This window comes from Aphelocoma coerulescens, chromosome 27 (genome assembly GCF_041296385.1).
Source record: "Aphelocoma coerulescens isolate FSJ_1873_10779 chromosome 27, UR_Acoe_1.0, whole genome shotgun sequence".
Taxonomy (NCBI): domain Eukaryota; kingdom Metazoa; phylum Chordata; class Aves; order Passeriformes; family Corvidae; genus Aphelocoma; species Aphelocoma coerulescens.
Window position 1 is genome coordinate 931,242 of NC_091040.1, and position 25,400 is coordinate 956,641.

The 25,400-nt window shown below is 53.9% G+C and overlaps 1 protein-coding gene across 1 annotated transcript; it reads left to right on the top strand.

The window, feature by feature from the left end:
* Nucleotides 1–5,844: 5,844 nt before the first annotated feature.
* SPOP (speckle type BTB/POZ protein) lies at nucleotides 5,845–23,778 on the top strand. Its single transcript, XM_068996495.1, has 10 exons — nucleotides 5,845–6,133; nucleotides 11,873–12,008; nucleotides 14,046–14,167; nucleotides 15,462–15,613; nucleotides 15,714–15,841; nucleotides 17,758–17,935; nucleotides 18,597–18,652; nucleotides 19,062–19,184; nucleotides 21,233–21,375; nucleotides 22,632–23,778. The coding sequence occupies exons 2-10, from the start codon at nucleotides 11,931–11,933 to the stop codon at nucleotides 22,774–22,776; spliced, it is 1,125 nt and encodes a 374-aa protein (XP_068852596.1). The 5' UTR covers nucleotides 5,845–6,133; nucleotides 11,873–11,930; the 3' UTR covers nucleotides 22,777–23,778.
* The last annotated feature ends 1,622 nt before the right edge of the window (nucleotides 23,779–25,400 follow it).

Below are 25,400 nucleotides of genomic sequence, written 5' to 3' on the forward strand. Positions count from 1 at the left end.
TCTTCCCTCTGTGAAATCCCAGTCTGGAGCCCCCAGGAGGGACCTGGAGGCGGCCCTGGGGCAGGAGCAGAAAACTCTGCTCCAAGTATCCCAAAAATTGAATATTCCAAGGCAATAACCCCCTCATTTGGGGTTTTGTGGTGAGTGTGGCTGGGAAAGCAAAATCCTGGCATTTGGGTTTGGGTTGGAAGGGACCTGGGCTGGAGGAATTTGGGCACTTTGGTGCCTGAACTTTATTTTCTGTGGTTTGATAAATTTGGGGTTTTTTTTATTTTCTGTGGTTTGATGAACTCTAAGGAGTTTTTCCCCCTGTCCCTCTGACCCAAATCCCATTATCCCATAAACCCACAGAGGTTCAAGCAGCTCCGTTAATGTCTCCCAGCAGCCAGGCCCTGCTACCTGAGGACTGAAGGAATTCCTTATCTTTGCAGCCAGTAAATGCTTGGGGAAGTGGGAGTTACATAAATCCCAGGAACCCGTGAAGGATCCAGGATTTCATTTAATTCTCCATAAACTGACCCAGTCCCAGGGAGGGCTGACAGAATCCAGTGGGAAAGCAGCTCTGGGAATGCTGGGATGGGGGTTTGGAGCAGCAATGGTTAAGCCCTGATCCCTGCTGGAATCGGGGCAATGAAACCCCAATTAATTAATTCCAGTTAATATTAACCCTGGTGGTGTGGAGAGCACAGGTTTAGAGCTCTCCTCTCCCCCCCCCAGCAAACCAGACCGAGCCTAAACTCTGGTTTAGTGCTGGACCCCAGAGCTGAGCAGGGGAAGATTCCCGGTTTGCGGAGACTTTAAAAATCCCATTCCCAAACTGCTGCCACTCCCAAAGGTGCAAATGCACTTTGACACCCTCCCTTCAGAAATCACTTCCCTGTTCCCCAGTTTTCCCTTTCCTCTCCTTTTTCAGCCACGTTTTGGTTTGTTCTCAGCTGTCTGAGCCCTCATCCAGCCTCTCCTGCCCTGTTCTGCACAATCCCACCCCCAATTTCCAGCTCTTTTGTCCAATTTTCCCCCTGGACCTGCAGAAGGGGGACCAGGAGCCACAAACCCCCCATGGCTCTCTTTCAGACCATGCCCAGCTCACCATGAGGGAAACCTGCTGTGCTCCCGCGAGGATGGGCTCCTGTTTGTGGGGGAATCTGCTCTGGAATAAATTCGGGGACTTGGGGACAACGATGTGGGCCCCCCACCCCGCAGGTGCAGAGCTACCGGAGGTTTGGGGAGAGCAAAACAATTCCACAGCAGGATCAGGTTTTAATGAGTCTGGGATCAAAAGCAGCCTGGAAAACAAGAGCAGCCTCATCAGGAGCCGCTGCTAACGAGCACCAAAGCCCCACTCAGGGGCTGGGGGGAGCCGCTCGCTCACCGTTGTGCATTTTAAAGGCTCAGTTCCTCCTCTCCTCCAAAATCAGCTTTGATGCATCTCCAATCCAGGTAAAAATAGCAATCCAGCAGATTCCCTGCAATTAAAACCTCCAGGGCAGGGTTTTCTCTGAAGGAGGGCAGGTTATTTTTTTAAGCAATGTTTGTTTTCTCCCAAACAAAAGTGGTTTTTAATCATAGCAGCAAGGACTGAGTGGAGGCTGCTTGAGGTGTTTTGGAGTCAGGGAAGGGGATTCAGGTGGGAAATGTGCAGAGCAGTGAACTCGGAATGGTTTAAAAGGGAGCTGTCCTACCACAGCAGCAGGAATTGTCAGCGTTTGGGATCTGCATGAGAGCAGCAAAGGATTCCAGAGCGGTTTTGGGTTGGGAGGACCTCAGAGCTCTTCATCCACTCCCACTGTCCCAGGCTGCTCCAAGCCCTGTCCAGCCCGGCCTGGGACACTCCCAGGGCTCCAGGGGCAGCCACAGCTTCTCTGGGAATTCCATCCCAGCCCCTCCAGACCCTCACAGGGAAGGAAAACCCCCCTCAAGGAGCACCCACCTAATTCCTGTAACCCTCTGGATTCCTGCCTTGAACTTGGAAGCCACCAATTTCCCAACCCTTTTATCCACATATTTAAAAGACACCAATATTTTATTTATTTCTGTAACAGACACATGTATTTTATCTATCCGTGTAAATAGGCTGCTTAGCCTCTCTCCACTTTAAAACTTCCCAAAGGTGGGAATATTTCCCTTCCCCTCCTACCCCACCCTCATTAATTCACAGTGCGGGGAAGGGGGCACTGCTGGGCTCAGCCTCTCGCTCCGTGTGTGCTGTTCCACGGGAGGGCTGCAGCATCCAGGCTCTCCGTCCCCTTTCCCTGCAGGATGCCCGGCCTTCCGTGGTTCAGGGATTCCGGGATCCAGCAGCTCTGCCTGTCCTCAGAGCCCGTGTGGGCACCGAGCAGCCCCCGGGGCGCGCCGAGGTGACAGAGCCGGGGCTGCTGTGACAAGATAAAACATCCAGAGGGGCTGCGCTGGGCTGGGCAGGAGCGGGACATCTGCAAGGGCTGGAAACACCCCAGCACGAGCGGGAGATAATGGATTTTTAATTGGCTGTAGCCAAAAAATTACCATTTAACAACGAAACCATCAAAGCCCGTGATATCCGCGTTCCGCAATGACTTAAATTTCAAACAAACAAACCCTATCCCCAAACCCAGCAGCGATTCCGTCAGCTTGTAGCGGCACCGCAGCATCCCTGGCACTCTCCACGTGGGAAATGGGCTCCACAGGTGCCCCTGGCACAGGCAGAGGGGAGGCAGCACCTTGCACTGGTCCTGTGAGTGCTGCACAAATTAAAGCCTCATTAAGTCTCCCCCGTGATTGAGCTGGGCTTTGTTTGGAGCGGGTTTGTTTGGGTTGGTAACAGAGATGGCAAATCCAGGAAATAATGAAATAACTGTGTTTTCATCCTCTCCTGATAGGAGAGTTTAATTAGTGCTGCATTCTCAATAACTCTGATCCCGACGTGCTGCAGATCCTTTCCGGGATAACAGGGGGATAATGATTGGAATCCTGTCCTGCAGCCCCTCGCTGGAGGCAGGGCTGCTCCATTTAATCACGCTGGAGAAACGCTGGCAGCTCTCTGCAGCTCAGCCTCTCCCTAATTACATTTCTGGAGTTTTAGTAAATTGAAAGGGAAAACGCAGGAACAAAATAATTAAACCCAAAGAGGAAGTGAATATTAAAAAGCAGCAGCTAGTTAAAATTCTTGCACACAGCTCCTCTCAGAGCCATCACTTTAATCAGCTTCCCCTGGAAATCAAACGGAGAGGGGTGACACCTCCAAACCTGTGGGTACTGCAGCATTTAGTGCCTCTTGTCACAGGGAAATGCCACCTGTCTGGTGCCACCCAGGTGGGAATTGTCCCCAAAGCTGGGAATTCAGAGCTCTCACTTCACACACATCCAAATGCTCACCCGAATTTCCAAGGCTCAAGCACCTGCAATTGTTTATTTATCACAGAATGGTGTCCCAGACACAAAGAAGTGACAATAATTCTCCCAGCCACCAAGGAGGACAGAACCCAGCCTAAATAACTTCTGCAAAGGGAGGAGAGGTGAAATTCCACCTCCGTTTCCACAGGTGCCAAATTTAATTTTCCACTTCCTGGGAACAAGAGGGTTTTGATCAGGAGAACCTGCAAAAGAACTTGACTTCCCCGCTGCAGAGTGACACTTGGCCAGCACTGGATTAAAGGAGAATTTCTGTTTGTTCTGCTTTCAGAGAGGCTGCCAGGGAGGAGGGGGGAATCTCTTTGTTGTCTGTGAAACTGGTGCTGTAATTTCCTCCCGTACTTCAGCTCTGAGAGAAGAAATCCATCACTAAAAATCCACAGCTTAGGTGGGAATGTAAAATGGGAATGGAAAGGGGATGAAAAGAGGTTTCTAGGAGAAACGTGTGGCCAGCACGGGAATGCGAACACCAATCCTGTACCTCACAGAGCCATTTCTTCATCAGTGCAGCATCACCTGCTGCTCTGTCACCACGGGCAGCACTTGGGGAAACAAAGGAATGCAGCAGAGTCCAATGATTGCTCAGGACTTGGAGGCAACACTTGCCAGGAAAACCTGGGACGCTGCAGAGAACATTCCCGATAATCCAGGAGCCAGCCATGGGTGGATGTGGCAGCCCCTGGCCGGGAGGAGCGATTTTCCCCTGGGAGAAGGCGAGAGGAGACAAAAATATTTAGCATTTCCCATTTCAATAAGCGTGGCTGAGTTACAGAACCTGGGTAATCCAGTTATCGGGTGCTTTGTGTGTAATTGAATTAATTCACCATGAGGCTGGAAGTGGTAGGAGGGAAAGGCTCGCTCTGGATAAGCTGCTCTACAAACCTTGAGGTAATTAAGGACTTGTAATAATGAAACTTTTGTTTTACTGGTTACAAATCACTACAAAGTAGCAGAGAAGAGCCATACCAACGTACATTAATTACTTTGCTGAAAATGTACAAATAAGTGAGAAAGTTTTATATCAGTGTCAGTGTGGAGGAACTTTGTCAGCCACGCAGAAGCCTGGGCCAAGAATAAAGCAACACCTGACTCGATAGCACTGAAAGATGGGCAGAGTCTTATTTTTCATGGCGTTTTTGGAGGATTTTGGTATCACTTCCTCACGGATCCGTGAGGGGAGACAGCACCCGCCATTCCCTCGGGCAGGTGTCCCCTCACGGAGCTGTGAGGGAAGGCAATGGTTCCCACCATTCCCTCAGGCAGGTGTCCCCTCACGGAGCTGTGAGGGAAGGGATGATGGTTTCCACCATTCCCTCAGGCAGGTGTCCCCTCACGGAGCCGTGAGGGAAGGGACGATGGTTTCCACCATTCCCTCAGGCAGGTGTCCCCTCACGGAGCTGTGAGGGAAGGGACGATAGTTTCCACCATTCCCTCAGGCAGGTGTCCCCTTATGGAGCCATGAAGGGAGATGGTTCCTGCCATTCCCTCAGGCAGGTGTCCCCTCACAGAGCCATGAGGGAAGAGGAGATGGCACCTCGGGCAGGTGTCCCCTCATGGAGTCATGAGGGAAGGGGAGGTGGTTCCCGCCATCCCTCGGGCAGGTGTCCCTTCACAGAGCCCTGAAGGAAGGGGAGATGGCACCTGCCATTCCCTCGGGCAGCCTGTCCCCTCATGGAGCTATGAGGGAAGGGGCGATGGTTCCCGCCATTCCCTTGGGCAGCCTGTCCCTCATGGAGCCCTGAAGGAAGGGGAGATGGCACCTGCCATTCCCTAAAGCAGCCAGTCCCTCACAGAGCCATGAGGGGCGATGGTTCCCGCCATTCCCTCGGGCAGGTGTCCCCTCACGGAGCCGTGAGGGAAGAGGAGATGGTTCCCGCCATTCCCCTGGGCAGGTGTCCCCTCATGGAGCCCTGAAGGAAGCCATGAGGGGCGATTGTTCCCGCCATTCCCTAAAGCAGCCAGTCCCTCACGGAGCCACGGGGAAAAGGGTGATGGCACACCTGGAAAGCCGCCCGGGGACGTGGGGAAGGCGGTGCCGCCTGCGAGGGGCGTGTGGGGCAGGGCTCTCTGTCAGACATGTGGGCAGCGACAGAGCCGGCCGCGCCTGCCCCGCGGTGGAACGGCACTGCGACAGCAGCAGCCCAGTGCCAGACAGCGACAGCGGGGGACACAGCGCACGCTCCGCGGCGCTGCCAAACGAGGATTCATTAGCGGGGCTGAGGAGGGGCAGGGCCGCTCAGGCACGCCCGCCATAAAGTGATCTGCCCGTGAAACCGCGGCAGGGACGGGGCCTGCCACAACGAGATCCCCGGGACGCAGCGCATGCGCGGGAGCCGGCCCGGCCGCGCGTGCTCGCGGAGGGGGAGAGGTCTCGCGCGACGGGGCGCGGCCATAGAGGGCGGTGGGCGTGGCCGGCGGCGTCGGGCCGGCGCTGCGCGTGCGCGGCCGTGAGGGGAGCGTTGGGCAGCGCCATATCCCGGCCCCCCCGTCGGCGTCCCGCGCATGCGCGCTGAGCTGCTGCGGGCACCTGCGTAATAGTGATCCCCGGGTCGCGCTCGGCGGAGACCGGCCCGGGAGGACATGCTGCCAAATAGTGATCCCGAGCTGGTGGTGGTCTCCTGAGGGGGCTGCGGGGTCCGGGGGCCGTCCCCACACACCGCACCTGCCCGGGCAGCGCTCCCCGCCTCCCTCCGGCCTCCCAGCAGCGCCGCACCGCCGGCGGGGCCGCTCCTCGGGCCGCGAGGTGAGAGCGGAGGGGAAGGAGTTGGGGGGGGGGAGGGAGAAGAGCGCAGGGCCTGGGGGACGAGGAGGGGGGCGGCAGGGAAAAGTTGGGGAAAAACCTGGAGCGGCGGTTCCTGGAGATCACCGGGCTGGGGGAGAGGGGCTGTGGGGTGCCTGGAGCCGGGTGAGGAAGCAGGAGTGGGAGAAAGGGAAGGGGGGCCGGAGTGGGAGCGCTGGGATGAGGAGCAGCATCAGGCGGTGAGGGGTGACAGGTTGTGGCCTGGCCGGGACCGCGGAGCACATTCCCGAAGCAGGAGGGAACTTGGGCTCGGTGGGAATCAGATCCGGGATCGCCGTTCCCCAGGCGAGTGTTGGGCCTGTGGTGCTGTTTGAAGGAAATGGTGCATCATCCTGCAGTGTGGAAAGGGAAATAATTCCCTTTCCCGGGAACTGGGGCCATCCTGGAGCGGTGCTGGCGCTGCTGCAAGCATCGCCTGGATTCCTGGTGTTCTAAAGGGAGAACAGAGTGCCTGGAGTGGGAAATGGAATTGTCTGGGTCTGACAGGAGTTCTTAGAGGGGCAGGAAAATCTCAGGTGTGATGAGATTTGGTGTCAGTTCTCTCTAACTCAGCATTGATAAATGTGTTTGTGTTGTGGTTCTAGAGCATCGTCCTGACATAAGGAAAAGAACACTTTTCCCTGATTTCCTATTTTTCTTCCCTTTCCCTTTGGACTTCTAAGTGGTGGCTTGTTGTGAAGCCCTGTAAGAGTCTGGAGAATGACACGTCTTTATGCTTTATAAAACAGGACTCTAAACCCTAAATTATTTAAGTAAAACATCCACCTGATTCCTCTTTCAGTGACATTTTCCAACCAGCTGCCCAGAACGATTTGGTGTCATTTTGTCCCTTGTTTTGTTGTGACCTGAAGCAAAAACAGATTTTTTTTTTCCCCCCTTTTTGGTACTTCGTTACGGGTGGGATTGAGCTCAAGACAGAAGTGCTTGCAGGGTGTCATCCTGTCACTGCATCAGCAGAGGACAGTAACACAAAACTGTGCCCATCAAATGGAAACTGCTCCCAGATTTGACAGCCTGATTTACTGGAGTGGAGTTACTGTTAGAAAACTACTCCTTTTCTCCCCAAAACCTCTGGGATTTGGGCACAAATACAGGTCAGGGAGAGGGGTTAAAGTGAGGGCATCACTGCCTCGCCAGCCCACCCTGAGGTGCTTAAAAAACCCCATTGTTTCTGTGCCACCATAATTCCAATTTCGTGCTGTTTTCCCGCGGAGGAGGCTCCAGCCCTGCCGATATCCCTGATAAATGTTAAACCCAGTTAACTGAGCAGCTCCTGTCCCAGTTTCCGCTGGGGCGGTGTGGGGGGAGCTCTGGGGTTAATCCGGGAGTGCAGCTGAGCCTCTCTTGGGCAGGGACTGGGAGCTGAGCTTATTCCCAGTGGGATTTTTTCTGGACACCACCCCAGGCTCCAGTGACGGGCACTTCCCAGCCTCACTCCTGGCACCCCTCGTGCCCAGCATTTCCCTGTGGGGTTCGCTGCTCCTTCCTGCCTCGCTGGGCACCTGGAAACTCGGGCTCATCCCTCTCCCGAGCGTTATCCCTGCCAGATCGGGCAGGGAGCTGGGAATGCTCCCGCTCCCCGTGCAGGCAGGAGCTGTTGCTGTGTTGTGGATGGCGCTGGGAGCTCCATGCGTGGAAATCTCCATGGGAATTCTGTCGGATCCCTGCTCCCCGCCCGGCTCCGGCTGGATTTGCTGCACGGGTGGAGGATTATGTAAGATCTTGCTGATTCCTCCAGCCTCGCTCTGCTGGGGTTTGCTGCTCGCTACAGAGAGGAAATACAGCAAAAACCTGTCAGAAAACGGAGAACCCCCGAAATAAACAAACAAAAACGGCCGAAACCCTTTTATCGAGAGTGCTGCTCCTGGGTGCTCAGTCCAGCAGCTGCTGCTGTGAAGTGCTTGTGCCTGGAGTTGAGAGCCCTGAAATAAAAACGCGTGGCCACGTGCAGAAGCACCTGCTGGGGCAGGAGGCTGCTGTGGGGTTGAAGTGTTTGTACCCCCGAGGAGGCAGAGGAACTGTTGGTGCCCAAGAACTGATCTGGAAATAGATTAGGTTCTGTTGTTGTTGGTTTTGCCCCAGGTTGTGCTCAGACCCCCCCATTTCACTGGGGTGGATTCTCAGAAGCTCTGTGAGCACTCTGGAATTCCCAGAAGGGTTTTTGCTGCGTTAGAGGCACAAATGTCCCAGGATTTCCTCTCTGGGGCCGTTCCCACTCCTGGAGTGCACAAGGTTGGAGAATGCCCAGGGTCTGCCCCTCCTGACCTCAGCTTCCAGCCAGGAACATCCCAGGGAAGCCACTGGGGTTTGCAATGGATAATGTGGAATTTTAGCCAGCAGATCTCCAGCGCTGCAGGTGTATCCTGGGAGTACTCCTGGCTTTTGGTTGGTGCCAACCTCCCTGAACCTGGCATAAGAGTCCCAGTGTTCCTCAGCAGTAAATATTTACAGCCTGTGTGATTTAGGGTTGATTTATTTTTTCATTTACAACTCGAATTAGAGCATTAATCCCAAAGCAGGGAGAAGGCAGCGCTTTGCTGCCCGGCTCTGGAGGTGGCACCAATAGGAACAGGCATCCAGTGCCTCTGGCCCAGGCTTTTATTCCTATTGATTAAAAACATATTAAATACAGAATGTCTCAGCCACCACAATCTTTTCTTTGCTCTTTGTCTTATTAATCCAATAATCCTGGTCTTGGACAGTTGGGATATTCAACTATGGGTGTAGGGGAAGGCCATAATTATTATTTTCAGAGTGTGATTAATGTGATTTTTTGATGTTAATGTAAAATTATTAAATTATGCCAGCAGACCCATCACACCTTATCAAAATCTCTGTGATATCTTGTATGGAAACACAGCCGAGGAGTTGGAGGAAGGCTGGAGGGGGAAGTTGGTTGGAATCTGGTTCCCTTCTCCTTCTTCCTCCTCGTGCTGGTGTCTCATAAGGGCAGGGAAAAGACTGAACAAAGTCATGTTGGAGATGAAGCGCTCTTCCTGCCTGGAAAAGCATTCCTGGTGCGATGGGCTGCAAGCAGGAGTTTGTTCCTACTGAGTTTTCTGGATCAGGGCTGATCTGTAGCCTGGGAATCAGGAGGAAACAGGGACTCAGCTCTTGCAGTAATCATTTGAAACCTGGATTTTAAGGAATCCAGGTTATCCCTGCTGCTCTCTCCCACATGAGTTCCTTTAGCCTGGCATTCGTGGTTCCAGCTCATTCCTGTTATCCCTACTCTGGCTGTGGGGATTTTCTGGTCCTTTCCCTCAGCACTGAAGGCTGGAACTCGCTGGGGTCACTCCCGGCTCCGTGGGGTCACTCCTGGCTCCGTGGGGTCACTCCCGGCTCCGTGGGGTCACTCCCGGCTCCGTGGGGTCACTCCCGGCTCCGTGGGGTCATTCCCGGCTCCATGGGGTCACTCCCAGCTCCTTGGGGTCACTCCCAGCTCCGTGGGGTCACTCCCGGCTCCGTGGGGTCACTCCCAGCTCCGTGGGGTCATTCCCAGTTCTGTGGGGTCACTCCCGGCTCCGTGGGGTCACTCCCGGCTCTGTGGGGTCATTCTTCCCCCCTTGCCCCATCCCATCCCTGCAGCTCTGCTCTTTCATTCCTTGCCCTTTTCCCCTCTTTCCCTTTCCAAACCCAACCTTCCGCTGTCCTTCCCAGGGCTTTGAAGGATGCAGGGAGATAAATGAGCTTTTCCTTGTTTTCCTGCTCCAATTATCCTGTCCTGCTCCTTCTCTCCCTGCTCTGGGCTGTTCCCGGGCACTCTTTGATACTTTGCTGGCCCCAGGAGCGCCCACTCAGCTTTTGAAACTCTTAATTAAAAATCTCCTTCCTTTCCAGCCTCCCCTAGGTTACCTTTCCGTGAATAAACCTGGCTGGAAATGAATATACCCGGGAATTTCTGCTGGGTTTCTTAGCAGGGAGTTGGGTTTATCGTGAGAAGCAGAAAATGAGAGATTTTTGGGCAAAAGTCCAGTCGTTTTGGGGTCTGTTCTAGGATTCCTTGTTGAGTTTCTGTGCCCACCGCTGGCAGGTGAGGTCTCAGCTCTCCCGGGGAGGTTTCCCTGCTGGGGAAGCTGGAGCTGAGCTGTGAAATCAGGAGGGGATTTTGGCAGGACAGGGTGGGTGACAAGGGAACACTTCCTGTGCTTCCCCAGAGCTGCTCTGGCTCTGCCCCTTGGATCAGATGTCTTCATCTGGAAGTGCTTGGGAACGGGGTGAGAATTGCTCTGTTTTCAGCTGTAATTTAACTCTGTCCAGAGCCAGGAGTTTGTTATTTATAGCCGAGGAGTAACAAACTCTCACCCTGTACACAGGGGGCCATACAATAATATTTTCTGTTTTGTTTCCTGTGTTTTGATATTTCTGCCCGTGCCTCCACGTGTGTCCCTGCCTCTCCTAATCTGAATTATTTCCCAAATACTTCCCTCAAACCTCTGTGCCCGCGCTGCTTTTCCATCCAGCTCCAGTGCAGAGGTGCCAGCACTGCTGGTGAGGTGACACCTGGTGACACCTGGAGTGTCCTGAGCAGACAGGGATTTCCCTTCACCTGGGCTCAGCCTCTCCAATCCATGGAATTCTGGGCCGTGCCAGAGCAGTGATTCAGCACTTGGAGGTGGCAGGATGGATCTCAGTGGCCTTTGCTGGGCCTCCCCTGTGCCTTTGCCTGCTGGGCAGGACCAGCTCCGGTATTTCCTCCCGGGGAATTTGTGGGATGGATGTTCCCTGTCTGTCTCCTCCCAAGCTGCTGCAGCGCTCCCGGTCCCGGGGATGGCACCTGGGACAGGGATTTGGTGCCTCCCTGAGGAGTTGCACAGCTCTCTGTATTCACCTGCCCCGCAGAGCACCCGGCAGAACGCTGGGACATCCCAGGCTGGGAGCATTTTCCCAATAATGGAGAGTTCCCTGTCAGGGAGAAGACAAGGAGGTGTTTGTGGCTGGAGGTTTCATTCCCACCTTTTGGCCAGGGATGTGTGGAGGGGCCATGGAGTTGCTGTTTCAGAGGATTCCAAAGTTATTTTAAATTATTTTTATGTCTTTTTTTTTTTTTTTTCCAATCCATCCCTTTAACGCTTCTTAAATAAAAGTCACGTTTTTTCTATTACTTCTAAGAGATCAGAATACCTTGTTGTGGCAGTGAGTGAAAAGGTGTTAGTCAAAAACGAAATCACTAAAATGTACTGCAATTTTAACAGTACCAAAATCCAATTTCACGGGCGGCTCTCGCGGTTAATTTATTCATTCCCTGCGTTTTCTCCTGCTGAAGCCTTTCCATCCCTGACCATCTTGTTGCTCAGCGTGCAGACAGGTGGCTGATCCCAAAGCCCTCCCTCCTTGTCCTGGCTGCCGCTCCCGCTCGCAGGAATCCGTGTCGCAGCCGAGTGCGCGCTGCTGCGGGGCACAAAGCCGGGAGCAGAAGGCTGAGCCCGGCCTCTCCCCTCTGCCAACCCCCTCAGCCCTGGGCTCCAGCCCCGGCTTTCAGGGTGGGTTTGTGTTCCTGGAAACGTTTCAGTGCCACAGCACGTTTTGGGGCTGCTTGGAGGGGAGAGAGGAGCTTTGTGTCCTGTGACGTGGAACTGCTCAAGCTGGTTTGATTTGGCCTCAGTTCTGGTGGTTTGTGTCCCTGTGGCCCCATTTCCGTGCTGGTTATTTGGATGGTTTGTGTCTCCCTGTGCCCCCCAGGTGCAGCTGAGCTCCGTTTCCGCGCTGCCTGTGCCCTCTGCCCGATTCCAAGCTGGCGATGTCCAGGGTGCCGAGTCCCCCCCCTCCGGCAGAGATGTCCAGTGGGCCCGTGGCCGAGAGCTGGTGCTACACACAGGTCAGCTGGCCTGGGCAGGGCTGAGCTCCCGGGAACTGGGGATCTGGGATGGGTCTGGAGCCTGGTGGGTGTGTGGTTACACACAGGGCAGTTACACATAGCAGTTACACACTGCAGTTACACACAGGGAGTTACACACGGAGCAGTTGTACACACAGGGCAGTCACACACAGGAATCACTGCAGTTACACACAGGAATCACTGCAGTTACACACAGGGCAGTTACACATAGGAGTTACACACTACAGTTACACACAGGGCAGTTACACACGGAGCAGTTGTACACACAGGGCAGTCACACACAGGAATCACTGCAGTTACACACAGGAATCACTGCAGTTACACTGCAGTTACACACAGGGGTTACACACAGAGCCGTTACACACAGGAAGCACTGCAGTTACACACAGAGCTGTTACACACAGGAAGCAGTTACACACAGCAGTTGCACACACAGCAGTTACACAGCAGTTACACACAGCAGTCATTGCAGTTACACAGCAGTTACACTGCAGTTACACACAGAGCCGTTATACACAGGGGTTACACAGCAGTTACACACAGCAGTTACACACAGCAGTTACACACAGCAGTTACACAGCAGTTACACACAGCAGTTACACAGCTGTTACACAGGGGTTACACACAGCAATCATTGCAGTTACACAGCAGTTACACACAGAGCCGTTATACACAGGGGTTACACAGCAGTTACACACAGCAGTTACACACAGCGGTTACACACCAGTTACACACTGCAGTTACACACCAGTTACACACAGCGGTTACACACCAGTTACACACTGCAGTTACACACCAGTTACACTGCAGTTACACACGAGTTACACACAGCGGTTACACACCAGTTACACTGCAGCTACACACCAGTTACAGCGGTTACACACCAGTTACACACTGCAGTTACACACGAGTTACACACAGCGGTTACACACCAGTTACAGCGGTTACACACCAGTTACACACAGCGGTTACACACCAGTTACACACAGCGGTTACACACCAGTTACAGCGGTTACACACCAGTTACACACAGCAGTTACACACCAGTTACAGCGGTTACACACCAGTTACACACTGCAGTTACACACCAGTTACACACAGCGGTTACACACCAGTTACACACAGCGGTTACACACCAGTTACACACAGCGGTTACACACCAGTTACAGCGGTTACACACCAATTACACACTGCAGCTACACACCAGTTACAGCGGTTACACACCAGTTACACACGGCGGTTACACACCAGTTACAGCGGTTACACACCAGTTACACACTGCAGCTACACACCAGTTACAGCGGTTACACACCAGTTACACACAGCGGTTACACACCAGTTACAGCGGTTACACACCAATTACACACTGCAGCTACACACCAGTTACAGCGGTTACACACCAGTTACACACGGCGGTTACACACCAGTTACACAGCAGTTACACACAGCCCTTACACAGCCCTTACACCGCCCTTACACCACCCTTACACAGCCCTTACACCGCCCTTACACCGCCCTTACACCACCCTTACACAGCCCTTACACCACCCTTACACCGCCCTTACACCGCCCTTACACCACCCTTACACAGCCCTTACACAGCCCTTACACCGCCCTTACACCACCCTTACACAGCCCTTACACCGCCCTTACACCGCCCTTACACCGCCCTTACACCACCCTTACACAGCCCTTACACCGCCCTTACACAGCCCTTACACCGCCCTTACACCGCCCTTACACCGCCCTTACACCCTTACACCGCCCTTACACCACCCTTACACCCTTACACCGCCCTTACACTGCCCTTACACCGCCCTTACACCGCCCTTACACCCTTACACCGCCCTTACACCGCCCTTACACCGCCCTTACACCGCCCCCCGCCGCTGTCTCCCGGCAGCGGCCGCCGTGCCCCGGTTCCCGTTCCCGGCCCTGCAGGCCCCTTGCTCAGAGCTGCGGGGCCGCCCTTTGTCCCTCTGGGCTGACCCTAAAGCTGCTGTTCTCTCCTTGCAGATCAAGGTGGTGAAGTTCTCCTACATGTGGACCATCAACAACTTCAGCTTCTGCCGGGAGGAGATGGGGGAGGTCATCAAGAGCTCGACCTTCTCCTCTGGAGCCAACGACAAGCTCAAGTGGTGAGACCCAGGGAGAGGGTTCAGCCCGGCTGGGGTGGAGTTTGGGGGCTGTGACAGAGGGAATCCGTAAAAACATCGTTATCCTGCCCATGAAAGCCCTGATGCCTCAGCAGTGTTTGCACACAAACCAGTATTTATCCTAAAAACATTTGTGGGACAAGTCCAGGTGAGGCCATGAGGGTGCACAGCCCATTTCACCCTCCCAGCTCCAGCCCCTCCTACTCCACGGGGTTCAAAAGTGAATTTTTCCTGCTGTGAATTCCCTTTCTGTGAATGGCAGCTTCTTGTGGCTGGGAAGAACACAGGGATGAGGGAAGACCAATGTCCTGTCCCTGCTCTTGCCCAGGAGCTGCTCCCTCTTCAGGATGACCCCATTTGGGGCTTTTTCCTTTCCTCTAACCCTTCCTTATCTTCCCTGAGTCCTCCAGTCATTTCCAGTAACTCATGGTGGACTTTGCTCAGAGCCTGTGTCTGCTGTGGTGCATCCATGGACTCTGATTCCTGATTTTATCCCGAGGCTGAGTGGTTCAGAACTTGGCTTTTCGGTACAAGCTGTGGGGAAGCAGCCCCTGGATGAGCTGTATCCATGGGATACAGTGTGTGTTCCCTCCTTTGGGTGGCAGAGCTGTGCTTTCCTCGCCTGCCTTTTGTTCCTGAGTCACCTTTGTCCCCTCTGCGCTCGGCTCTCCCTGGAACATCTGGATCTGTGCGTTTTGGTCGCTGTGTGTGGGAGCTGTTCATTATCTGTCTGCTTTTTGTTCTTGATAGATTCTGTGTCAAGTTTCAGGTCACGGAAGAGCCTCTTCCTGCCTTTTCTTCACACAGGAGGAGTTTTTCCTTTTAGCCCTGGTATTTTATTTTTTTTTTAGGAACCACCGGCCTCCAGAAATCCCTTGTTCCCTGCAGTTGCCTCCTGTGGAATTTTATCAACCATTTCTCTGCATTTGTTGCACTTCCTCAAATCAATTCCCTCCATTTTATTTCTTCCACTTTGCTTTTGTGAGGATTGATATCCAGGGGGCTTTTCAGTGGTCCCAGCCGTTCTCCCTGCCCATCTCCCTGTGGATTTGTTGGGTTGCCCATAATTCCTGGGTGTTTTTCTCAGTGTGGGGATCAGCTGTAGCCCAGCTCTGCTCCTCTCACCCCTCTGTGCTTCTCTGGGGCTGTTGTTATCAGGGGTTGTTCTCAGCCCTCCTTTCCTGTGCAAACACGAAAATTCCACAGTGCCCTTCCTTCAAAGGATCCCTGAGCTGCCAGGCCCTGCTGCCGACATTCCCAATCCCCCCTTTTCCAGGTGTTTGCGTGTGAACCCCAAGGGCCTGGACGAGGAGAGCAAGGATTACCTGTCCCTGTACCTGCTGCTGGTGAGCTGCCCCAAGAGCGAGGTCAGGGCCAAGTTCAAGTTCTCCATCCTCAACGCCAAGGGAGAGGAGACCAAGGCCATGGGTGAGTGAGACCCCTCTGGGTGGGTGAAACCCCTCTGGGGATGAGCTGGACCGGGGTTTGGGTTGGCCCTGGCCCGGGTTAAGCCAGGCCTATCCTGCAGAGAGCCAGCGCGCCTATCGCTTCGTGCAAGGCAAGGACTGGGGCTTCAAGAAGTTCATCAGGAGAGATTTCCTGCTGGATGAGGCCAACGGGCTCCTGCCGGATGACAAGCTCACGCTGTTCTGTGAGGTAAGCCCTGCTCCCATCAGCCCCAGGCACGGCTGACCCTTCCCTCACCCCGGCTTTTACGGGGTTGGGAGCGCTGTTGGATGTTCTGTGACCCCGGGATTTCGCTGCTCTGTGTGTGCCTCTCTCCCTGCATGATTCATCCCTTTGCTTTTTGGCTGCTTTCTGCTCGGCTTTTCCCTGGAATGACGATGGGAATGAGGCAGGTTTGATGATCATTTCACCGGTGCTTTGGTGTTCCCATCCATCTCTTTGTGCTCCTTGATTTGGGGCTCACTTGGGATAATCACACCCCTGGATCTGCAGGGGGAACTGCCCTGCCTTGACTTGCCTGCTGAAGAAAGGAGAGCTTCTCTTTATTTTCTTCAATCTGTCTGTACAGCCAAAAAAAGAAAAAAATGTGAAAAAAAGGGGGATTTTACAGTAATCACCATTTTCTGGTCATTGTGTTTGTGTTTTTCCACATCATTATTATTTCACTTGTGCTATTCCAGGCAGAGATGCAGCCAGTTATTTCCAAACCCAGAGATTTAAGTTGAAAAACCTTAATGAGCAAACAGAAACTCTAATTTAGTGTCTTCAGAGCTTCTTCTGCCTCACTCCCATTGTCTTTTTAACTGCAAACCCCCTCCTGGAGCTGTTTTTTGCCAGAAGAGAGCAGAACAAGTTGTTCTCTCCTTGCATCTCCTGCACTGTTTTTTTTCTCGGAGTCTTTTCTTGTGCTGTGTTTTCTTTCAGGAATAAAAGAAGGGCTTCAAAGTCCTTTGACAGCTGGGATTTTTTGGTTTGTTTTTGGGGTGTTTTTTTCAGGTTTTGGCCATCGTAATCATGCACGTTTAAATGAACAAACATCTCGAGGATGTTTAATCAGCAGCAGAAATTCTTAGGGGTGGAAGGAGCCCTTCCTTGAACACAAAATGGGAGGAGAAAGGACAGAGTCAGGCATGGCAGAAACAAATCCTTACCTGGTTTGGCACCCAAGGCTGGATCCTTCTCCTCTCCTTTTTCCTTTCCTTTTTCTTTCTCTCCTCTCTCACTTCCTGCTTCCCTTCTCCTTCCCCACCCTGTGGAACTTCCCTTGCTGTCCTTGCTCTCCCTTGGCCACTGGTCATGAACAGAACTGAAACTTAACTGGGGCTGGACAGCAAATTCAGGGAACAGCCTCACCTCTGCTTCCCTGTCAGTCACCTCCTCTATTCCTGATTCCAGCAGGGCACAATTAATCACAGAGCTTTGCTAATTGGCCTCTGCTGCAGCTGTGATTTGCCTGGTTTTTACCACGGGGTTGGTGCTGCACAGGCTCTTAACGAGGCCCTTCTGGAGGAGATTCCTCACCTTCAGAGCAGGGATTGGGAATCTGCCTCCTCCAGACCTCCCTGAGTATCTGACATAAACTGGGATTTGTTTAACTTAGTCTTGAGGTGGGGTTTAATTGTATTTTAGAACGCCGAACTCTCACAGAAGGAGAAGTAGGAGGACCTTGAGGGGGTCCCTGTGGGGTGTGTGCTGGGCTGTGGGAGCTCTGTGTGTCCCTCACTTCCCCTGGATTGGTGGCTGTTGCATTATTGATTGGGGAGGTTTCACAGTGCTGATGGAAGGAGAAACTGGGTCAGGCGTGGTGTCTGGAAAAAATCCGGAAAGAGCAAAAATCCGGTTCCACTTCCTTCAGACAGCACCTCGTGAATCGCATGGACGTGCTGTCGGTGTGGGGCTGGGAAGGGAATCTGCTGGTGGGATTTTGGATTTGGGATGGACACCTTGGTGCAGGGATCTCTGGAAAGGACCCTTTAAACGCGGGGAATTTTTACCCCCCCGGTGCCTGAACCGGGAGCTGTGGGGTTTGCCCTGCGCTCCCTTCCCCTGTCCTGCAGGGCGAGGAGCTGCTCCAGGCTGTGTCTGAGGTTCCCCTGTGCCCCCAGGTGAGCGTGGTGCAGGACTCGGTGAACATCTCGGGCCAGAACACCATGAACATGGTGAAGGTGCCCGAGTGCCGCCTGGCCGACGAGCTGGGCGGGCTCTGGGAGAACTCGCGCTTCACCGACTGCTGCCTCTGCGTGGCCGGCCAGGAGTTCAAGGGCCACAAGGCCATCCTGGCAGGTGGGTGCTGCCCCGAGCCCTGGGATGGGGGGCACAGAGGGAATGGGATGGGAAGGAGGGAGCTTAGAGCTCATCCACGGCAGGGCCACCTTCCACGGTCCCAGGCTGCTCCAAGCCCCGTCCAGCCTGGGACGCTGCCACTTCCACAGCTGCTCTGGGAATCCCATCCCAGCCCCTCCCCACCCTCACAGGGAACAATTCCTTCCCAATATCCCATCCATCCCTGCCCTCTGGCAGTGGGAAGCCATTCCCTGTGTCCTGGCCCTTATCCAGAGTCTCTCTCCTGGAGCTCCCAGTACCAAGTGCAGCTCCTGGCTATGGACCAGCCCATCCAGCCTGTTCCAGAAATCACCTTTAACTCTGCCCAGTTCATGGAATCCTGGAGTGGTTCAGGTTGGAAGGGATTGAATCCCACCCAGTGCCACCCCTGCCCTGGCAGGGACTCCTCCCACTGTCCCAGGCTGCTCCAAGCCCTGTCCAGCCTGGCCTTGGACACTGCCAGGGATGCAGGGGCAGCCACAGCTTCTCTGGGAATCCCATTCAGGACAGGAGACAGCAGGAGCCTGGTGGGAGGTGCTGGGAGCTGCTGAGGTGCTGGCAGGCAGCACCCAGCCCTTCCCAGAGGATTCCAGCATTCCCAACGTGTTGTGTTCCTTCCCAGCGCGGTCCCCGGTGTTCAGCGCCATGTTCGAGCACGAGATGGAGGAGAGCAAAAAGGTGAGAGCTGAGGGAGGGGAATTCCTCCAGCAGGGAATTCCCTGCTCCGAGGATTCCTGTGAATCCTGGGACTGCTCCCCTCACATGGGGGGCACCTCTCTGCTCCGGAAGGGAGGAGGAAAAGAGGGATCCGGGATCAGCTGTCCCTCTGTTCCCTTGGGGGAGAGGCTGGGGGGGAACAGGGAGAAGTAGAGAATGTGGGATACAACTTGGAGTTGTTCTTACTCCATCCACATCTTTTCTTTTACTCTCCTCCTTTTCCCCCTCCTTTCCCCTCCTTTTTTCCCCCTTTTTTTCTGCAAGTTCAACTCCTTGTAACTGATTTCCCTCTGCCACTGAGGGGGTTCGGGGTAGAAGGAGCCCCTGAGCCTCTGGGCAGACCCTAAAAGGCTCCATTTTCCCATTGCAGAACCGGGTGGAGATCAACGATGTGGAGCCCGAGGTGTTCAAGGAGATGATGTGTTTTATTTACACCGGGAAGGCCCCAAACCTGGACAAGATGGCTGATGACCTGCTGGCAGCTGCTGACAAGGTAAACTCGGGATTTGGGGATGCTGAGGGAGCTGGGAATGCCCTGGGATTTCCTTTCCACGGTGCTCCTGGCGCCCTGGGATGGGCAGGTTCCTTGGATTGGGGAAACCTGGACGTGCTGGAAAATACCTGGACCATCAGATTGACAGAGAGCTCACCTGGAGCTGCACAGCTGGAGATCCATCAGGAATTTCTGTCTCCTCTGCTCATTTTTAAGCATTTTTGAAGCTTCCAGAGGACTCTGCTGTAGATCTTCCTGTTAAACCATCAGGAATTTTTGCTCTGCTGCTCATTTTTAAGGATTTTTGGAGCTCCCAGAAGAGCCTGCTCAGCATGATCCGAGCTGGGCTGAGAAGACAATCGCAGAGCGGACCCAGGGATGTTTTTCCGTGTGGTTATTCCCAAATCCCCGGAGCAGCGCTGAGTCTGGACAAACAGTTCTCCTCCTGCTCTGCCTCCTGTCAGCCTGAGGCTCTGCAAAGCAGGGCTGGGAAGTGGTGTTGGTTTTCCTGCTGCAGTGCCAGTCCCTGCTGTTCCTGGGAGCTGCTGGAATTCCCTGGGGCTCTGCCCCCTCCACTTTGCAGCTCCAGGGATGGGAGTGAGAGCTCTGCTGGCCCTGTTAACCCCTGAAAATCCCTGATTTTCAACCCAAACTATTCCCTTTTTCTTCTTTTTTCCCTTAAAAGTGACTCAGTGCTGGGGAAGGATCCAGTCTGGAGCCCAAATCCTGGATTTATCCCTGGAATAGCTCTGCAGTGCAGGATCCCCCCCTGCCCTGCTCTGGGGCTGAGAGCCCAGTGCAGTCTCTGGAATCCCGGGATTCTGCCCTGCTCCTGGAATCCTGGCATTCTCCTGGGCCGGGGGATCTGGGGCTGGGGGTGACCCTTTGTGACCCCTCGTGTCCATCCCAAGGTGAGAGGGGAAAAGCCCCATTCCAGCTGGGACCGAGGTGGAACTCAGAGCCAGGAGCTTCAGGGGCTGGGCACAGCCATGGCCACGTTAATTCAGTATTTAAAGGGATTGACTGAGAGCTCCCAGCCTCCTTCCAGGAGGAGCAGCACATGAAGGGCAGGGAGAGCTTTAATTTGGACTTTCCTGCCTTTTAACGCAGCTTTGCTTTCCCTTTGCAGCTCATTGTGTGTCTGTTAAAAGCAGGAATAAAAAACTCCTCCGTGCAAGCCCATAAAGCAGCCGGTATTTACCCAGGGGACTGAAGCAGCTCCTTCTGAGCTCTCCCGTCTCTTAGGAAAAAGCTGTAATTAGCCCAAAACCAAACCAAAATTCAGCTCCCCAGCCCAGGAGCTCCCAGTGCAGGAGGCTGGGGGGAGCTGAGGTGGAATTAAAGAGCGAGAAAGGGGCAATGTTGCTGCTGAGAGCCCTCCGTGCCCACTTTGGGCCAGCCGTGCAATTAAAAATGAGTTATTTGTAGCAAAAATGGAACTAAAAAATGGATACATGGAGGAGACTATTCCATCTGCAGCAGGAGAAGTGCCCGGCTTTATTTGTTACGTTTGGAGGCACTGACAGGCAATTATCCAAACTAATGGCTGCCCCAAGAAGCTGCTTTATTTATTGAGACGGATTAGCAAAGAAATTCGATTTGCCCTCTCAATTTGCAGGGCAAACTCTGAGTGCTCTGCCTCTGTTACCAGCCCAGCTTCAGGGGGAAATGGGGTTCACAACCTGGAATTCCTCGTTTAAATCTGGTCATGATGGGGGAAGTCTCAGAACCTAAAACCGACTCAATTGATCGATCAATTTACAGTGACAGAGCTGATCCCGTGGCAGAGGTCCCACAAACTGATCCCAGCTCAGGGCACAGAACATTCCTGGGGTGCAAACCCAGGGGCTGCTCCGAGTTTGTTCCTGAAGTGGAGGAGCACAACTGGAGGGCTCCCATCCCCCTGAGGTGTTCCCTGCTGGAATTCCCAGTTTTCATTCCCAGTGTGCCCTGGAAAGGCTGAAGGTGATGGGTGAGGGTGCCCTGGGCAGTGCCCAGGTGTAATTCCAGGTGTGATTCCGGGTGTAATTCCCAGTTTTTATCCCCAGTATGCCCTGGAGAGGCTGAAGGTGATGTGTGAGGATGCTCTGTGCAGTAACCTGTCTGTGGAGAACGCGGCCGAGATCCTGATCCTGGCTGACCTGCACAGCGCGGACCAGCTCAAAACCCAGGCCGTGGACTTCATTAATTAGTGAGTGATTACTGCAGCAGGGACCAGCCCTTCCCCTTCCCCTTCCCCTTCCCTTTCCCCTTCCCCTTCCCCTTCCCCTTCCCCTTCCCCTTCCCCTTCCCCTTCCCCTTCCCCTTCCCCTTCCCCTTCCCCTTCCCCTTCCTTCTTTCACTGCTCACTCCAAACAAACCACAGCTGGACTTGGTGATCCCAAGGATCCTTCCCAGCCTCCAGGATTCCAGGATTTGTTGTTCAGCGTTCCCTGTTAGCAGCAGTTCCCAGCTCCTGAGCTGGCTGTGCAGGGAAGGTTCTCCTCTGTTGGTTTTGGGTTGTCTCCCTGTGATCCATGATTTATCCAGCATTCCACACCTGGCGTTGCCCCTGATCCAGCTCAGCCTTGTCCTCTGGGGTTGTCCAGAATGGGAATGGTCTGGGAGCTGCTCTGGAGTTTCCTGGGATGACCAGAACTTACAGGCAGGAGAGGATCGGGGAATTCTGACGCTGGGATCATCCTGGAAGTGTCCCCAGGCCAGGCTGGGAGCAGCCTGGGATAGTGGGAGCTGTCCTGCCCATGGAGCTGGGTGAGCTTTAAGGTCCTTCCACCCCAAAGCATTCCATGATTTGATGCTGAGGGATTGATTCCAGCTCTGAATCCAGCAGCAGATGGAAAATCCCTGCCAAGCTTTAATAAATGGAACATTTCTGTCACTCGGTGCAGCTCTTCCAGTGCTTTTTATATTGATTTAAACCATTCCTGTGCTGAGAGCCGGGGGGATGAGCTCCGTGTTCTGCCATCCCACCTGGAGCCTGCTGGAGCTTTTCCTGCTTAAATCCAAGCCCAAAATGGTGCCAAACCCCTCAGACACCTGACAGAGCTCCAGGAGGAGGAACCCCCGAGTTCCTCAGGCCTGTGGGAAGGACCTGTAGGGCTGCTCCCGTTTTCCCAGCCCCTAATCCCACTTTGTTCCCTGTTATCCCAGTCCCTAATCCCGGTTTGTTGCCCCGTTATCCCAGTCCTAAATCCAGGTTTTCTCCCCATTCTCCTGGTCCCTAACCCCAGTCTGTTCCCCGTTCTCCCGGTTCCCAATCCCGGTCTGTTCCCTGTTATCCCAGTCCCTAATCCCGGTTTGTTGCCCCGTTATCCCAGTCCTAAATCCAGGTTTTCTCCCCATTCTCCTGGTCCCTAACCCCAGTCTGTTCCCTGTTCTCCCAGTTCCCAATCCCGGTCTGTTCCCGGTTATCCCAGTCCCTAATCCCGTTTTTCCCCTGCGTTGCAGCCACGCCTCGGACGTGATGGAGACGTCGGGCTGGAAGTCCATGGTGGTGTCCCACCCACACCTGGTGGCCGAGGCCTATCGCTCGCTGGCCTCGGCGCAGTGCCCGTTCCTGGGCCCGCCCCGCAAGCGGCTGAAGCAATCCTAAACCCCGCCCGCCCTCATCCCGAGCTTTTCTGGAAGCGGCCCCAGCTGCTGCTGCCGCTGCTGCCCAACCCTTGACCACCGGGGAGCCGGCGAAACCTGTGGAGCTTGGACTCTGTTGTTGGGGGGAAGAGGCTGCTCCGTGTGACATCCAGACTTTGTCCAACAGCACCGAGAAACTTTGGGAAAAGGGGGGAGGGTGGGCTCTGGGGCTGTTCCTGCGATTCCCTGTGTCTGTGTGTTCCCTTGCACCCGGCTCCAGGCTCGGGATCCGGCGCCGTTCCCCCGGGATTCCCGGCCCCGGGGCTCTGTGTGTGTGGGATGCTGGGGCAGGAGGACATTGCTCGCTTTGGGAGGAGAGAAGGCAGAAGTTCCAGCGAGGTTTTGGGAAGGAAATCCCCGACAGGAGCTCCAGGAGTATTTATGGCAAACGTTCCGCGAGTCCTTGCGGCCGAGCCGAGCGCTGGACGTGCGTGTGCCCCCTCTGCCCGCAGCAAGGAGATGAATTTGCTCTGTTTTAGCACTTGTGTGTCCACTGCAAACGGAAAAAATGGTTCAAAACCCCCTTTTTCTATAAAATCTCAGCTCGGAGCGCGAGGAGCACTGAGGGCTGTGCTTGGAGAGGACTGCAGACCCCTCGCGCCGAGAGCGACACCGACGGTTTCTGTTCAAAATATTGTGGGAAAAGTTTCTGGCATTTTTCCCTGCTTTATTTCCCCTTTCCTCCTTTTTTTAACGAAAAAAAAATAACCCCAAACCCCCCCACCCCCCCCAGGATGAATTTTGTTGTTGCTGAAGGCTGCGTGCGACGTCCCTGAGTTGCTCCATGATTCTTACACTGTTTGTACCTGGTGTGGCTGTCTGGAGCCAGCCCTGTTCCTTTCTATTCCATCACTTCTTACAGCAGAGATGTTTCAATAGCTGGGAATTCTTTTTGGGTTTTTTTTTTGGTTTTTTTTTTGGTTTTTTTTTTCTTTTGGAAAATATAAATAATTCCTATTTTGTACCATGTGGTATCTCTGGCCTTTTCTTTTTGTTGGTGCTTTTGAATTCTGTCTCCTTTTTAAGCCCCCTCAGCCTCAGGTTCTCCTCAGTCTGCTGTGCCCTGCCGTTCCTGGAAGCCACGGGAGGTTTTTTGGGAATGTTGCACAGGGAATTTCAGTACAAATCTGTTGTTTCTCCTTGCAGGTGAGGCCAAAATTCCGGAGTTTTTAATGATTCCTGCGTGGTTCCAGCCCGAGGTCCTTCCTTTCAGCTGCAGCTCTCTGGAGGTGAGGGGGGAGAGCAGGACAGTCCTGGTGGAATTCAGGGTGGCTGGGACAAGGGACAGCACCTGGGAACGTGGGGATGAGCCCCAAATCCCCTGGGAAGGGAATGGGAGCAGAGCCAGATGGATCTGAGCCTAAACTGCCGGGGCTGAGCCGGGCGTGGATCCCAGGGAACCACCTGGGGTGGATCAGGGATCTGCTGTCCCAGATTTTCCATTCCTGGAGGAAGGAGAGTTCCTCTCCCTCCTTCTCCCACCCCCGAGGGCTCCGTGGATCTCATCCCTGAATTCCCCCAGGAACAGCTCCCTGGATCCCTGAATTCCCCCAGGAACGGCTCCCTGGATCCCTGAATTCCCCAGGAGCAGCTCCCTGGTACCATTTTCCATCCTCTCCAGCTCCATCCTGCTGCCCCAAATCCCTTCACTTTTTCCTGAAGCCCTTTTTTGGAGTTAATTTCATACGAAGACATTTAATTAAGAGAGGGTTTGGTTGGGGTTGGTTTGTTCTTCCCTGACCTGCTGCCCACTTGGCTGCTCGGCTGCGATTCCAGGCCCAGGCTGCGGGAAATTTGGCAATTCCAGATTCTTGGGTGTGTTGGGTTTCAATTTAATTCGAATATAAATTTAATTTTAATTTAATTTCATTTAAAGCTGGGGGAGGGGGTTTGCTATGGAGGCACAAAAAGGGGGAGAGACCTCCCTGAGTGGGGCAGGAAAAGAACAGGGGAAAGGAACTGGGAGAGAAGAGGGAAAAATAAAAGAGCAGCACATGGAAAAGTTGGGGAAATAAATTGCCAGGGCCTGGAAGGCTTTTGGAAAATAAACAGGATAAATAAAGCAGGAGCAGCTCCATAGGATTGGGCTTTTTGAAGTTTCCTGGGCAAAGCGTGGGCAGGGAAACTCAGCCCAGTTCTGGTTCCAGAGGAATTCGGGATTTGGCTTCTCCCTCTGTCGGATTCCGTCCCTGGGAATTGAATTATTGAAATCCCTGGAGGAATTGTGTTAATTGAGAGAGAAGATTGGGAAGGGCTGGGGAGGGGAGAGCAATTACGGCATCAGAGGGGGAGAGACGGGATCGAGGGCTGCTCCTGGAATTACTGAACAGCAGGGAAGGCGAGGATTTCATCCAGCTGGTGGGGGATAAACTGGGTGAACTGGGCAAACTGGGACAGCCAGTGCAGGGCAGGAATGAGGTCCTGGCATCCCTCTGGAATATTTGCCTGCATTCACTGGCAAATTCTGATCCCTGAAGCCAAAAAAACCCTGTGGATGTTCTTCCCAGTTCTCCCTCCAGGACCCTCGCTGGGGATTGTTGGGATGCTGGGACAACGTGGATTCAGTTTTCTGCCGGATTTGTTTGG